Consider the following 12,912-nt stretch of genomic DNA (forward strand, 5'->3'; position numbering starts at 1 on the left):
AAAAAAAAAGAGAGAGAATTATTGTTATTTGGATGGAACTAGAACAGATCATGTTAAGAAGGTAAGCCAAGCTCAAAGAGACAAATGGCACATGTTCTCGTGCAGAAATGAGCTCTAAATCACACTGGGATATGATCAATTACACTGTATTCTATATATTCACATACAGTGAGACTAAAAGAGGATACTCTTGAAGAGAAACACAAGTTTTTTCGTTTTTGTTTCGTTTTCTCGGTCGTGGGTCTTGAACTTAGCCTGGGCGCTGTACTTCAGCTCAAGGCAAGCGCTCTACTACTTGAGCCACAGGGCCACTTCTGGTTTTCTGAGTGGTTTAGTGGAGATAAGAGTCTCACAGACTTTCCTGCCCAGGCTGGCTTTGAACCATGATCCTCAGATCTCAGCTTCCTGAGTAGCTAGGTTACAGGTGTGAGCACGCCTGGCTTGTCCCAGATCATCTTTTGTTCAAAGCTAGTGCTGTACCACTTGAGCCACAGTTCCACTTCTGGTTTAGTTTTTGATGATTCTGTCTTTGCTTGTGTATGGTGTATTTCAAGTATATTACTTTAGGGAGGTTGGGAGAGGAGGGTACAGAACTCAAGAGGAAAGAGGTAGAAAAGTGTGGCAGTAGAACTCACTGGACACTGATAAAAGTGAACTAACTGTACAACTCGTGGGTGGAGATGGGAGTGCGGGAACAAGAAGATACTGTATGAAAGGAAATGTACTCAATTCCTGACTCAAGTGATTGTAATCCCTCTGTACATTACCTCTAACAACAATAAAATAATAGAAATACTATTAAAAGTACTATTAAAAGTACCACCATTTTTTCTTTTAATAAAGACTGTTGCAGACTGAAAGAGTAATTTTCATAATGAAAACAGGACATTTTTATAGGCCATACCTTTCCTTCACTGTTGATAAGTGAAGTGCACATTTATGAGTTTTATTTGAAGCTAGAAATTTTTCCCTTTTTTTTCTTTTTTCTTCCTTTCTTTTTAAACTAGAGTTTGAACTCCAGAGTCTTAGGCATAGTCTCTTAGTGTTGTTGTTGTTAGTCATGGGGCTTGAACTCTGGGCCTGGGTGCTATCCCTGAGCTCTTCAGCCCAAGGCCACTGCTCTACCACTTGAGCCACAGCACCACTTCCGGTTTTCTGGTGGTTAAATTGGAGTCTCGTGGACATTCCTGCCTGGGCTGGCTTTAAACTGTGATCCTCAGATCTCAGCCTTCTGAGTAGCTAGGGTTACAGGCATGAGCCACCAGCGCTTGGCTTAGCTTTTTCACTCAAGAATAGCACACTGCCTCTTGAGCCATAGTGCCACTTTTAACTTTTTGATATTGGGAGATAAAGTTTCCTACTTCGGCTACCTTTGAATGGTGATACCCAGAGCTTTCTGAATACCTAGGATAAAAGGCATGAATCACAGACACCTAGCTTTTTTTTTTTTTTTTTAATCGTTCATGGAGCTTGAACTCTGGGGCCAGGGTGCCGTCCTCAGCTCTTCAGCTTAAGATGAGCACTCTACCACTTGAGCCACACCACTTCTAGACACCTGGGTTAATAGAGCTTTTTGGTCATGGGACTTGAACTCAAGACCAGGGCACTGTCCCTGAACTTTTACACTCAAGGCTAGTGCTCTACCACTTGAGCACTACTTCTGGTTTTCTGGTGTTTAATTGGAGAGGAGGATCTCATAGACTTTCCTGCCTGGGCTGGCTTCAAACCAGGATCCTCAAACCTCATTCTCCTGAGTAGGTAGGATTATAAACATGAGCCACTAGTGCCCAGCAATAGAGCCTTTATTGCTAGAAATGTAGCATGTGTCCTCTTGTTTGTTTTATATCCTGTGTGTAATAGGACAAATAGTCTTAATAGGACACTAGTAAGATTTCATCTAATAATTTTTTAAACGGTTCTTCTAGTTTCAACAGTTTGGCATAGTAATGATGATGATATGTATAAGGCACCTCCAATTGACCGTTCCATCCTACCCACTGCTCCACGGGCTGCTCGGGAACCCAATATCGACTGGAGCCGTCTTCCCAAATCGCCACCCTACACTGCTTTTCTGGGGAACCTGCCCTATGATGTAACTGAAGAGTCCATTAAGGAATTCTTTAGAGGATTAAATGTAAGTATAAGCATTTGAGGATAGGGACTAAAAGAATTATGGAATAAACAAGTGCTTGTAAATGAAAACAAAAAGTAAAAACAAAAATATAAGCAATATAGTGGTTCTTTTTTTAATTAAATTCATATGATTCATCAAAATGTGTAAGAGGACAAATACTACAGTATTCAATCTATAGTACAAAAGAATGCATTGACTATATAGTTATCCTTGTATGAATAACCAAACTTTATTTAATCCCTCAGATCAGTGCAGTTCGTTTACCACGTGAACCCAGCAACCCAGAAAGGTTGAAAGGTTTTGGTTATGCTGAATTTGAGGACTTGGACTCCCTACTCAGTGCCCTGAGTCTCAATGAAGAGGTAAAGAAATTAAGGATAGAGATAAGAATAGAAGCTTACAAGTCTGATGTTGTAAAATATATTTTTTTTTCAGGCTGAGTCAATAGTGATTCAAAGATTTCTGAATTCACAAAGAAAAGCCTAGGATAGTTAAAAATATTGTTTCAACATTCACTATCTAACAACACTTCAGTGAGTGGCTCCACTAATTCAGGGAAGTAGGTAGATAAAAAATTGTGGAGGAAAACTACCACATACTAGGTCTCTAATCAAATCTCACACTAATTCATTCACTGTTTTGCCTCAGTGTGGAGAGCTTTGTTCATTCAAAATAATGTGACTTGATAAAGGCAAATAGAAAAATCATGTTAGCCAGTTTAATACTTTACCACTTGAGCCACTTCCCCAGCCGTTGCTTTAGTATTTAAGGGTATTGTCTTAGGTGTGTGTTTGCCTAGCATATCCAGTTTCCAGTGCCACTCAGAAAAACATTATCTAGTTAATTTTCAAAGCATTATAATAGTATGGGATTTTTTTTTAAGATGTTGGAGGTGTGTGGAATTTTTGGGGGGTGGGGGGAGGGTCCGGTCGTGGGGCCTGAACTCTGGGCCTGGGAGCTGTCCCTCAGCTCTTGAGCTCAAGGCTAACGCTCTACCACTTGAGCCACAGCGCCACTTCCGGCTTTTTTCTTTTTGCTTATGTGGTGCTGAGGAATCAAACCCAGAGCCTTAGGCATGCAAGGCAAGCGCTCTACCACTGAGCCACCTTACCAGCCCCTGTGGATTTTTTTTAATCCCTGTTAGCCTAGACTTATTACAGAGTGTTTCTTCTTGGATCTGTTGTTTTTAATTGAGATCTGGGGTGGGGTTGTGAGATCACCTTATTGTATGACCCAGGTTGGGTTAGAAGTCCTGCCTCAGACTCTTGACTGCTTGATGCATCATACCTGGCTTCTTAGATTGTTTGAACATTTTCCATGAAATTATTATTATTTCAAGTTTACTGTGTTGCTATTTTACCATATTGGCACTTAATACCATTTGGGTGTTTTGTTTCATTTTGTCAGTCATGGGGCTTGACTCGGGGCCTGGGAACTGTCCCAGAACTTTCTCATTCAAAGCTAGTGCTCTACCACTTTGAGCCACAGCGCCACATCTGGTTTTCCCACTAACTTGGAGTATTTTTAACTAAAATTCTTTAATTTTCTTGAACAGTAGATTCTACTAGGAAATGGGAGAGGAAAGCCTGAGGGCTGGCAGTGTGGCTCAAGTAGCAGAGCATATGTCTTAACATTCCAGTTACATAAGAAGCATAAATAGTAGGGTTGAGATCCAGGACAGCAAGGCTTCAATGTGCACCCCCATTTGAGAACTGATAAAGCACAAAGCGTTAGGGACATGGCTCAAGTGGTGGAGTATACTTGCCTACTAGCAAGTTCAAGGTTCTGAATTCAAACCCCAGTACCTCAGGGGATTGAGACAGTCTATTCTGTGATGTTTAACTTTGTAAAAAATAATAACTATAATTACTGACTTTCATACTCAAGGAGACCAACTTAAGCCAAGTCCCCTGGTTCATGCCTCTGATCCTAGCTACTCAGAAGGCTGAGATCTGAGCATTGTAGTTAGGAGCCAGCCCAGGCAGAAAAGTCCCCATGAAACTCTTAATTAATCATTCATACACTAGAAGTAGAGTTACGGTTCAAAGTGGTAAAACACTAGTCTTGAGAAAAAGAGCTCAGGGATAGCACCCAGGCCTTGAGTTCAACCCCCACAACTGACAACTGACCCAAAAAATAATAATAATAATAAGACTAAGGCTGGGAATGTGGCTCAGTGGTAGAGTGCTTGCCTAGTATGCATGAGGCCCTGGGTTCAGTTCTTCAGTACCACATAAACAGAAAAGGCCAGAAGTGGTTCTGTGGCTCAAGTGGTAGAAGCTAGCCTTGCGCAAAAGAAACTCAGGGACAGTATGCAGGCCAATAAAGACCAACTTAATCAGGGCACTAGTGGCTCACGACTATAATCCTAGCTACTCAGAAGGATGCTGAGGTCTGAGGATTGAGGTTTGAAGCCAGCCTAGTAGGAATGTCCTTGATAGGGCCTGGGCTCTGCCTGGAGCCTCTCTGTGCTCAAGGCTAGTGCTTTACCACTGGAGCCACAGCACCACTTCTGGCTTTTTCTGAGTAGTTTATTAGAGATAAGAGTCTGGGCTGGGAATGTGGTTTAGTGGTAGAGTGCTTGCCTAGTATGCATGAAACCTTGAGTTCAATTCCATAATATACTACATAAACAGAAAAGGCTGGATGTGGCACTGTGGCTCACGTGGTAGAGTGCTAGCCTTGAGCAAAAAGAAGCTCAAGGACAGTGCCCAGGTCCTGAGTTCAAGCTGTAGGACTGGCCCAAAAAAAAAAGCTGTAGGACTGGCTTTGAACTGCAATCCTCAGATCTCAGCCTCCTGATTAGCTGGAATTACAGGCATGAACCAATAGCTCCCGGCCTCCATAAGACTTAATCTCCAATTAATCACCAGAAAACCTGAAATGGTGCTGTGGCTCAAAAGTGGTAGAGCACTAACCTTGAGCAAAAGAGCTCAGAGACAGTGCCTAAGCCCTGAGTTCAAGACCTAAGACCAACCCTACAAAAAGAAAAAAAAGCAAAAAAAAAAAGACCAACTAAAATTTGTCTTTATTCTGAAGCCAACAAATTGAGAGTTGATTAGATTCCTTTCCCTGGTGCTGCTGCTATGCTCAGATGTTTAAGGTCACTTATGCTACTAGTAGCATAATAGGTTAAAGATTTGTTAATGGTCCTGTGCTTTCAGTCCCTAGGTAACAGAAGAATTCGGGTAGATGTTGCTGACCAAGCACAGGATAAAGGTAAGAAAATTGATAGAAATTTCAATCTAAAAGTAGAAGCATCCTTTCCCAGACATTTTAATATAATCGTGGATCCACCTGAATCTAGAGTTAACAAATTCTTAACCTGTTTCTTCAGCAGGATTTTGGCAGTGTTTGAGGGCACTTTGTGTTGTCAAAAAAAGAAATGCTGGAAGGCTACTAATCTCTAATAGATGAATCCAGAGATTAGTCCTATAATGACTTTAAAGAATGATCTCAAATGTTAGTAGTGTCAACTTTTGAGAAGCACTGACTGATGACAATAGATTGTCAACCTAGCTGTGTTTGGGGTATTTGGACCTTTTAATGATGCCTATGAGCTACAAAAGAGAAACTGGTATGAGACTTTTATGTACTGTATGTAAGAAACTGCAGAAAGTATTTCTGTGCCTCAAAATGGTAGAGCACTAGCTAGCCTTGAGTGCAAAGGCTCAGCAACGGCACCCAGGTCCTGAGTTCAATCCCCATAACCAACAAAAAAAGAAAAACTGCAGTCTCCATAAACTAACTTACCTTTTTTGTTTTGCTATATCTATAGACAGGGATGATCGCTCCTTTGGCCGAGATAGAAATCGAGATTCTGACAAAACAGACACTGATTGGAGAGCCCGTCCTGCTACAGACAGCTTTGATGACTACCCACCTAGAAGAGGTGATGATAGCTTTGGAGACAGTAAGTTCATTTTAATGAAGTTAATTTCGTCTGTGCTCTAGATCTATTTGGTGATACGACAACAAGATTGCTGCAGGTGTTTGTATTAGCAAAACATGGGATGAATATTCCTTTACAAACAGATCTTACTAAATTGCCCAAACTGGCCTCCAACTAGTAACAGGGAATATAGATTTGAACTGCTGCATCCAGCTTAAAAAAAATTTTGAGGGGCAAGGCGTTGATCTGAGGATAACAATTTAAAGCCAGCCTAGGCAGGAAAGTCCATGAGACTCTTACCACCAATTAACCACCAGAAAATCTGAAGTGGTGCTGTGGCTTAAAGTGGTAGAGCACTAGCCTTGAGCAGAAGAGCTTATGGGGAGAGCACCCAGGCCTTGAATTTTATTTAATTGGAGTTTTGTTTGGTTTTGTTTTGTTTTTAGTTTGTCAGTCCTAGGACTTAAACTCAGGGCCTGCACACTGTCCCTGAGCTGCTTTTGCTCAGGGCTAGCAGTCTACCAGTTGAGCCACAGCACCACTTTGGGCTTTTTCTGTTTGTGTGGTACTAAGGAATCAAACCCAGGGCTTCATGCAGGCTAAGCAAGCACTCTACCACTAAGCCACATTCCCAAGTCTAATTGGAGTTTATTAAGTAAGTAAGTCACACCTTCAACCCTAGTTTGTAGTTGTTGATTGGTTGGGTTTTTGTTTTTAGTTTTGTCAGTCAAGGAGCTTGAACTCTGGGCTTGGGCGCTGTCCCTCAGTTTTTATTTTTGTCAGTCGAGGAGCTTGAACTCTGGGCCTGGGTGCTTCCCTCAGCTCTTCAGCTCAAGGCAAACACTCTACCACTTGAACCACAGCACCACTGCTGGTTTTCTGGTGGTTTATTGAAAATAAGAGTCTCACAGACTTTGCTGCCTGGGCTGGCTTTGAACCACGATCCTCAGATTCTCAGCCTCCTGAGTAGCTAGGATTACAGGCATGAGTCACCCATGTCTCACTGTTGTATTATTTTGAAACAAGCACCTCATGAACTTTTCTGCCTGGGCTGACTTTGAATCAGTCTTTCAGATCTCAGACTCAAGTAGCTAGGATTATAGGCCTGAGCCACCAGTGCCCAGCTTGGCGGGGGTGGCAGGCGAGACTTCTATAGTACATGAAGGCTTAATGACTATGGAAGAATTTGATAAATTTTTTTTTAATAAAAGAGGCTTATTTACTTCTTTTGGGGGGGGGTCCAGTCATGGGGCCTGAACTCTGGGCCTGGGCGCTATCCCTCAGCTCTTCAGCTCAAAGCTAGCGCTCTGCCACTTGAGCCACAGTGCCACTTCCAGCTTTTTTCTTTTTGCTTATGTAGTGCTGAGGAATCGAACCCAGGGCCTCAGGCATGCAAGGCAAGTGCTCTACCACTGAGCCACCTTCCCAACCCCAGGCTTATTTACTTCTATGCATAGTTGAGTTAAAGTTCTATCACTAGGTATTTATACTAGGTATTTATTTATACTATACTATATTTATACTAGTTACTATTGTAACAAGACAGGTAAACTAGAAACTTAGATATTTAGACACAGTGAGCTGGGAATGTGGCTTAGTGGTAGAATGTCTGCCTGGCATGCATAAAGCCCAGGGTTCGGTTCCTCAGTACCACATAAACAGAAAAAAAGCTGGAAGTGGTTCTGTAACTCAAGTGGTGCTAACCTTGAGCAAAAGAAGCTCAGGTACAGTGGCCAGGCCCTGAGTTCAAGCCCCAGGACTGGCAAAAAAAAAAAAATACAATAGTCAATATAATATGTGTAATGATGAGAATAAAAGTTAAAATCTAGTGTGTTGATAGGAAAAACTGAAATTTAAAAATAGTGCTATAAAATGTTAATGCATAAATTAAAAAAATAGAATAATATTGTATATGGGGTTAATGTACTACATCTGTAGCACATTACTTTTGAAAAATGTTCTCTGGGCCAGGTACTGGTGGTTCATGCCTATAACTAACTACTAGAAAAAAGCCAAAGTGAAATTGTGGCTTAAGTGGTAGTGTGCTGGCCTTGAGCAAAAGAAACTTAGGGACAGTGCCCAAACTATGAGTTCAAGCCCTAGGACCAGCACACACAAAAAATAATTTAACTAAACATAAGTAATGGAATCATAAATTTGTTATAAAAACATTTAAAGAAAAAAGAACTAGAAATTCACAAACTATAGTTTTGTGAAACACCTGTTGTCTTCTTTCTAGAGTATCGAGATCGTTACGATTCAGACCGGTATCGGGATGGCTATCGAGATGGCTATCGGGATGGCCCACGCCGGGATATGGATCGCTACGGGGGCCGGGATCGGTATGATGACCGTGGCAGCAGAGAGTATGACAGGGGTAATTATAGGACACAATTCCAAGTACTTTCTTCCAGAACTCCTTTCTTTCCTCCCTGCATGTATAAGGCCTGTGACTTGGTGTATTTGTAGGCTACGATTCCAGGATAGGCAGTGGTAGAAGAGCATTTGGTAGCGGGTACCGCAGAGATGATGACTACAGAGGAGGCGGGGACCGCTATGAAGACCGATATGAGAGGCGAGACGATCGCTCATGGGGCTCCAGAGATGAGTACTCTCGGGATGACTATAGGCGTGATGATAGAGGTAACCATTTTCTTTTCCTTTCCATGGAGTAGACACTAGGAAAACCGCAAATTTTACAGTCGATTATGTTTATACTATCTTCAGTTTGAAACAAAATGTACATATTGGTAAATTGCAAAGAACAGAGCCTAGTACAGCACTGGATAAGAATGGGATGATGAACCAGGCACTGGTGGCTCACGCCTATCATCCTAGCTACTTGGGAGGTTGAGATCTGAGGATCACAGTTCAAAGCCAGCCCAGGCAGGAAAGCATCCCCATGAGACTCATATCTCCAATTAACCACTCAAAAACCAGAAGTGGCACTGTGGCTCAAGCCCCACCATTGCCATTTAAAAAAAAGATAGCCAGGTGCTGGTGGCTCACACCTATAATCCTAGCTACTCAGGCGGCTGAGATCTTAAGGATCACGGTTCAAAGCCAGCCCAGGCAGGAAAGTCCGTGAGACTCTCTTATCTCCGATAAACCATTAGAAAACCAGAAGTGGCGCTGTGGGTCAGATTTCAACCCCCGCAACCGGCAAAAAAAAAAGATAATGGTGCCTTCACAAAGTTACACAGATTGAAAATATGTCCCAGAAGCTGTCATCATTACCTTATGGCCCTTATAAGGAATTTAAGTCTTATTAAATAGTACCTTGTTTTCAGATACATAAGTTTATCATGTGTGGACATGATCACCAAATTTAGCGCCCAGTAACTGAGAGTCAGCTCATTGTCTTAAACCAGCTGGTTGTACACATAGATCTTATGTATAGATAAACAATGGTTTTCAGAAATACAATTTCCTGGACTTAGAACTTGACTTAGTAGTAAAACACCTGCCTGTCATGCATAGTGGCTTTGGGTTTAGAGAAGAGAGTAAAAACAAGAGTTTTACCAAACTTGGTAGATCAAGCCTGTGTCATAACTACTTGGGAGGCAGAGATTGGGAAATTATGGTTTAAGGCCAGCCTTAACCAATGGCTGAGCGCATACCTATCATGTAGTGACAAAGAGAAACATGAGCAGGGCACCAGTGGCTCACACCTGTAATCCTAGCTACTCAGGAGGCTGAGATCTGAGGATCACGGTTCAAACCCCCAACTGTGACTCAAAAAAGACGAGTTTTTTTCAGTCATGTTGTTGTGTTCCTGTTTTACCTGTTAAAGATACTCATTTTCCAGAATATATTTTTTTCTTTTCTTTTTTTTCCTTTCTTTTTTTTGCAATCCTGGGGCTTGAACTTCTTGGACTGGGCTTTGTCCCTGAGCTTCTGCTGCTCAAGGTTAGCACTCTACCACTTGAGCCATAGCACCACTTGGGGCTTTTTCTGAGCAGTTTATTGGAGATAAGAGTCTCACAGACTTTCCTGCACAATCAGCCTCCTGAGTAGCCAGGATTATAGGCAAAAGCCACCTGTGCCCAGCTCGGACCATATTATTGTTGAGAAAGGGTCAGTTTTGTCCATACTCTGGGCTTGGGCGCTGTCCTTGTGCTCTTCAGCTCTTCCGCTTGAGCCACAGCACCACTTCCGGTTTTCTAGGGGTTTGTTGGAGATAAGAGTCTCACGAACTTTCCTGCCCGGGCTGGCTTTGAACCAAGATCCTCAGATCTCGGCCTCCTGAGTAGCTAGGATTACAGGCATGAGCCACCGGTGCCCAGCTTGGTTGATCATTTTTTACTAGGTAAAATAATTTCTTTGCTGTATGCTAGTACTCTAAACTTTTTGGTAGGGAACCAAAAAGTTGAACTTGGTTATTTAAGCTACCCATCTTCTTATGATCTTCCATCCACCTCTTCTGGATTGGCTAGACCACTAACTGAATCCCATATAACAGTTCATAAGAGCTATACTGGCAATCTGCTTTCAGCCATCAGTTTCTGATAATTTGGAAACTATTACTTAGGTCCCCCCCAAAGACCCAAACTGAATCTAAAGCCTCGGAGTACTCCTAAAGAAGATGATTCCTCTGCTAGCACCTCGCAGTCCAGTCGAGCGGCTTCTATCTTTGGAGGGGCAAAGCCTGTTGACACCGCTGCTAGAGAAAGAGAAGTCGAAGAACGACTACAAAAGGAACAGGAGAAACTGCAGCGGCAGCTGGATGAACCAAAACTAGAACGGCGGCCCCGAGAGAGGTGAGGCCCTCCCCTCTGTGACTAGTGTGCTTCAGTGGAGGGTACTCAGAAAGTTCTACACCAACTCTTGGTTGATACTTCAGGTTATCTGAGTGGAATAGAACATATTCTCTCAGCCTGGCGCCGATGGCTCACACCTGTAATCCTAGCTACTTAGGAGGCTGAGATCTGAGAATCACGATTCAAAGCCAGCCCGGGCAGGAAAGACTGTGAGACGCCTATCTCCAATAAACCACCAGAAAACCGGAAGTGGTGCTGTAGCTCATGTGGTAGGGCACTCGCCTTGAGCTGAAGAGCTGAGGGACAGCGCCCAGGCCCAGAGTTCAAGCCCCACGACTGACCAAAAAAAAAAAACATGTTCTTTCTTCATTGGTATATATTCTGGTTCTGTTATCTCACTGTTAGTTCAGGACAGTGGAGAACCCATTACAAAAATACTTATTGTTAGAAAGTGACATTGTATCACATCATAGTAAATGGAATGAAAAGCTAGGCATTATGAATGTGTTCAGAGTATAAGAAACCAATGTTGTACTACATAGGAGAATGTTTTTATTAGCTCGCTTCTTGGTGACAGAAGTAAAATGTGTCATAGTATCTAGCTTACATGTAGTTTGTGAGAAACATGTGAACATTTGACTGTGATAAAATACTAATAAGTGATGGTTAGGGGTCAGAATAGGTCTAAGTTTTATTTAGCATATATTAGTTCAACAGGGGTAGAGGCCATTGTGGCATTTCCACACATGAATACAGTGGATTCTAACCAAAAATATTACCTCCTCTCTCAGCCTAAAGCTAAAAGCAATTTCAACAGGTTCTTTTATTCTGTTTTACATGCAAACAATCTAGTTCCTTCATGGTAGCTTTAGTTGAGCAAAACACAGTATAAAATCTCTTGTGCAGACACCCAAGCTGGCGAAGTGAAGAAACTCAGGAACGAGAACGATCAAGGACAGGAAGTGAATCATCACAGACTGGGACTTCCGCCACATCTGGCAGAAGTAAGTCAGATCAGGGTGGGTATCATATTACTGCCATTTTCCACAAACTGTCTATAATCAAAGCATGAAGAAATTTTGCAGTATTTCAGTCATCAATTCTGAGGTAACATGGACTGATCTGTTCTCTCTTGCTACAAAAAGTCAACAGAATGGGCATCAAAATGGACTTCTATAATATATATAAGTCTGCCACCAGCAGGGCCAGTGGCTCACACCTATAATCCTAAATACCACAGGAGGAAACCTGCCCCTGGATCAAGATTCAAAGTCATCCCAGGAAAGTCTTATCTCCAATTAACTACCAGAAAGCCAGAAATGGGGCTGTGGCTTAAGTAATAGAGTGCCAGTTTTGAGCAAAAAAGCTAAGGACAGTGCCTGGACTTTGAGTTCAAGCTCCAGTATTGGCACCAAAACATGGACATCATGATAATAATCTACTATTAGGGGCTGGGAAGGTGGCTCAGTGGTAGTGCTTGCCTTGCATGTATGAGGCCCTGGGTTCGATTCCTAAGTACCACATAAGCAAAAAGAAAAGCCATAAGTGGCGCTGTGGCTCAAGTGGTAGAGTGCTAGCTTTGAGCTGAAGAGCTGAGGGACAGCGCCCAGGCCCAGAGTTCAGGCCCCACGACCAGACCCCAAAAAAAATGAAAAAATACTATCAAACAATATACTTTTTAGAATTAGCCTTTATTTCCTGTCTTGAGATCTTTGAGTTTTGTTTGTTTGGTTTTTTTTGTTTGGTTGGTTGGTTTTGTTTTTTGGGGGGGGGTCGGGTCGTGGGGCCTGAACTCTGGGCCTGGGCGCTGTCCCTCAGCTCTTCAGCTCAAGGTTAGCGCTGTACCACATGAGCCACAGAGCCACTTCCGGTTTTTTTTTTCTTTTTGCTTATGTGGTGCTAGGGAATCGAACCGAGGGCCTCATTCATGCAAGGCAAGCACTCTACCACTGAGCCACCTTCTCAGCCCCGAGTTTTGTTTGTTTGGAACAGTCACACTTCAAGAGTTCCTGGGAAGGGGGCTGGGAAGGTGGCTCAGTGGTAAAGCACTTGCCTTGCATGCCTGAGGCCCTGGGTTTGATTCCTCAGCACCACATAAGCAAAAAGAAAAAAAGCCGGAAGTGGCA

The 12,912-nt window shown here is 42.6% G+C and overlaps 1 protein-coding gene across 4 annotated transcripts in view; it reads left to right on the forward strand.

The window, feature by feature from the left end:
* Eif4b (eukaryotic translation initiation factor 4B) overlaps positions 1-12,912 on the forward strand; it is a 30,170-nt gene that overhangs the window by 10,763 nt on the left and 6,495 nt on the right. For 2 of the 4 annotated variants that reach the window (XM_013032498.1, XM_013032499.1), the window contains exons 3-10: positions 1,926-2,134; positions 2,380-2,496; positions 5,299-5,353; positions 5,913-6,047; positions 8,266-8,403; positions 8,496-8,669; positions 10,558-10,786; positions 11,693-11,805. In XM_013032498.1, coding sequence (XP_012887952.1) covers positions 1,926-2,134; positions 2,380-2,496; positions 5,299-5,353; positions 5,913-6,047; positions 8,266-8,403; positions 8,496-8,669; positions 10,558-10,786; positions 11,693-11,805 — 1,170 coding nt within the window. The remainder of the gene's footprint in view (positions 1-1,925; positions 2,135-2,379; positions 2,497-5,298; positions 5,354-5,912; positions 6,048-8,265; positions 8,404-8,495; positions 8,670-10,557; positions 10,787-11,692; positions 11,806-12,912) is intronic. The other 2 variants (XM_013032500.1, XM_013032501.1) reach the window with 1 other exon arrangement.

Source organism: Dipodomys ordii, unplaced genomic scaffold (genome assembly GCF_000151885.1).
Source record: "Dipodomys ordii isolate 6190 unplaced genomic scaffold, Dord_2.0 Scaffold155, whole genome shotgun sequence".
In the NCBI taxonomy this organism is placed as follows: domain Eukaryota; kingdom Metazoa; phylum Chordata; class Mammalia; order Rodentia; family Heteromyidae; genus Dipodomys; species Dipodomys ordii.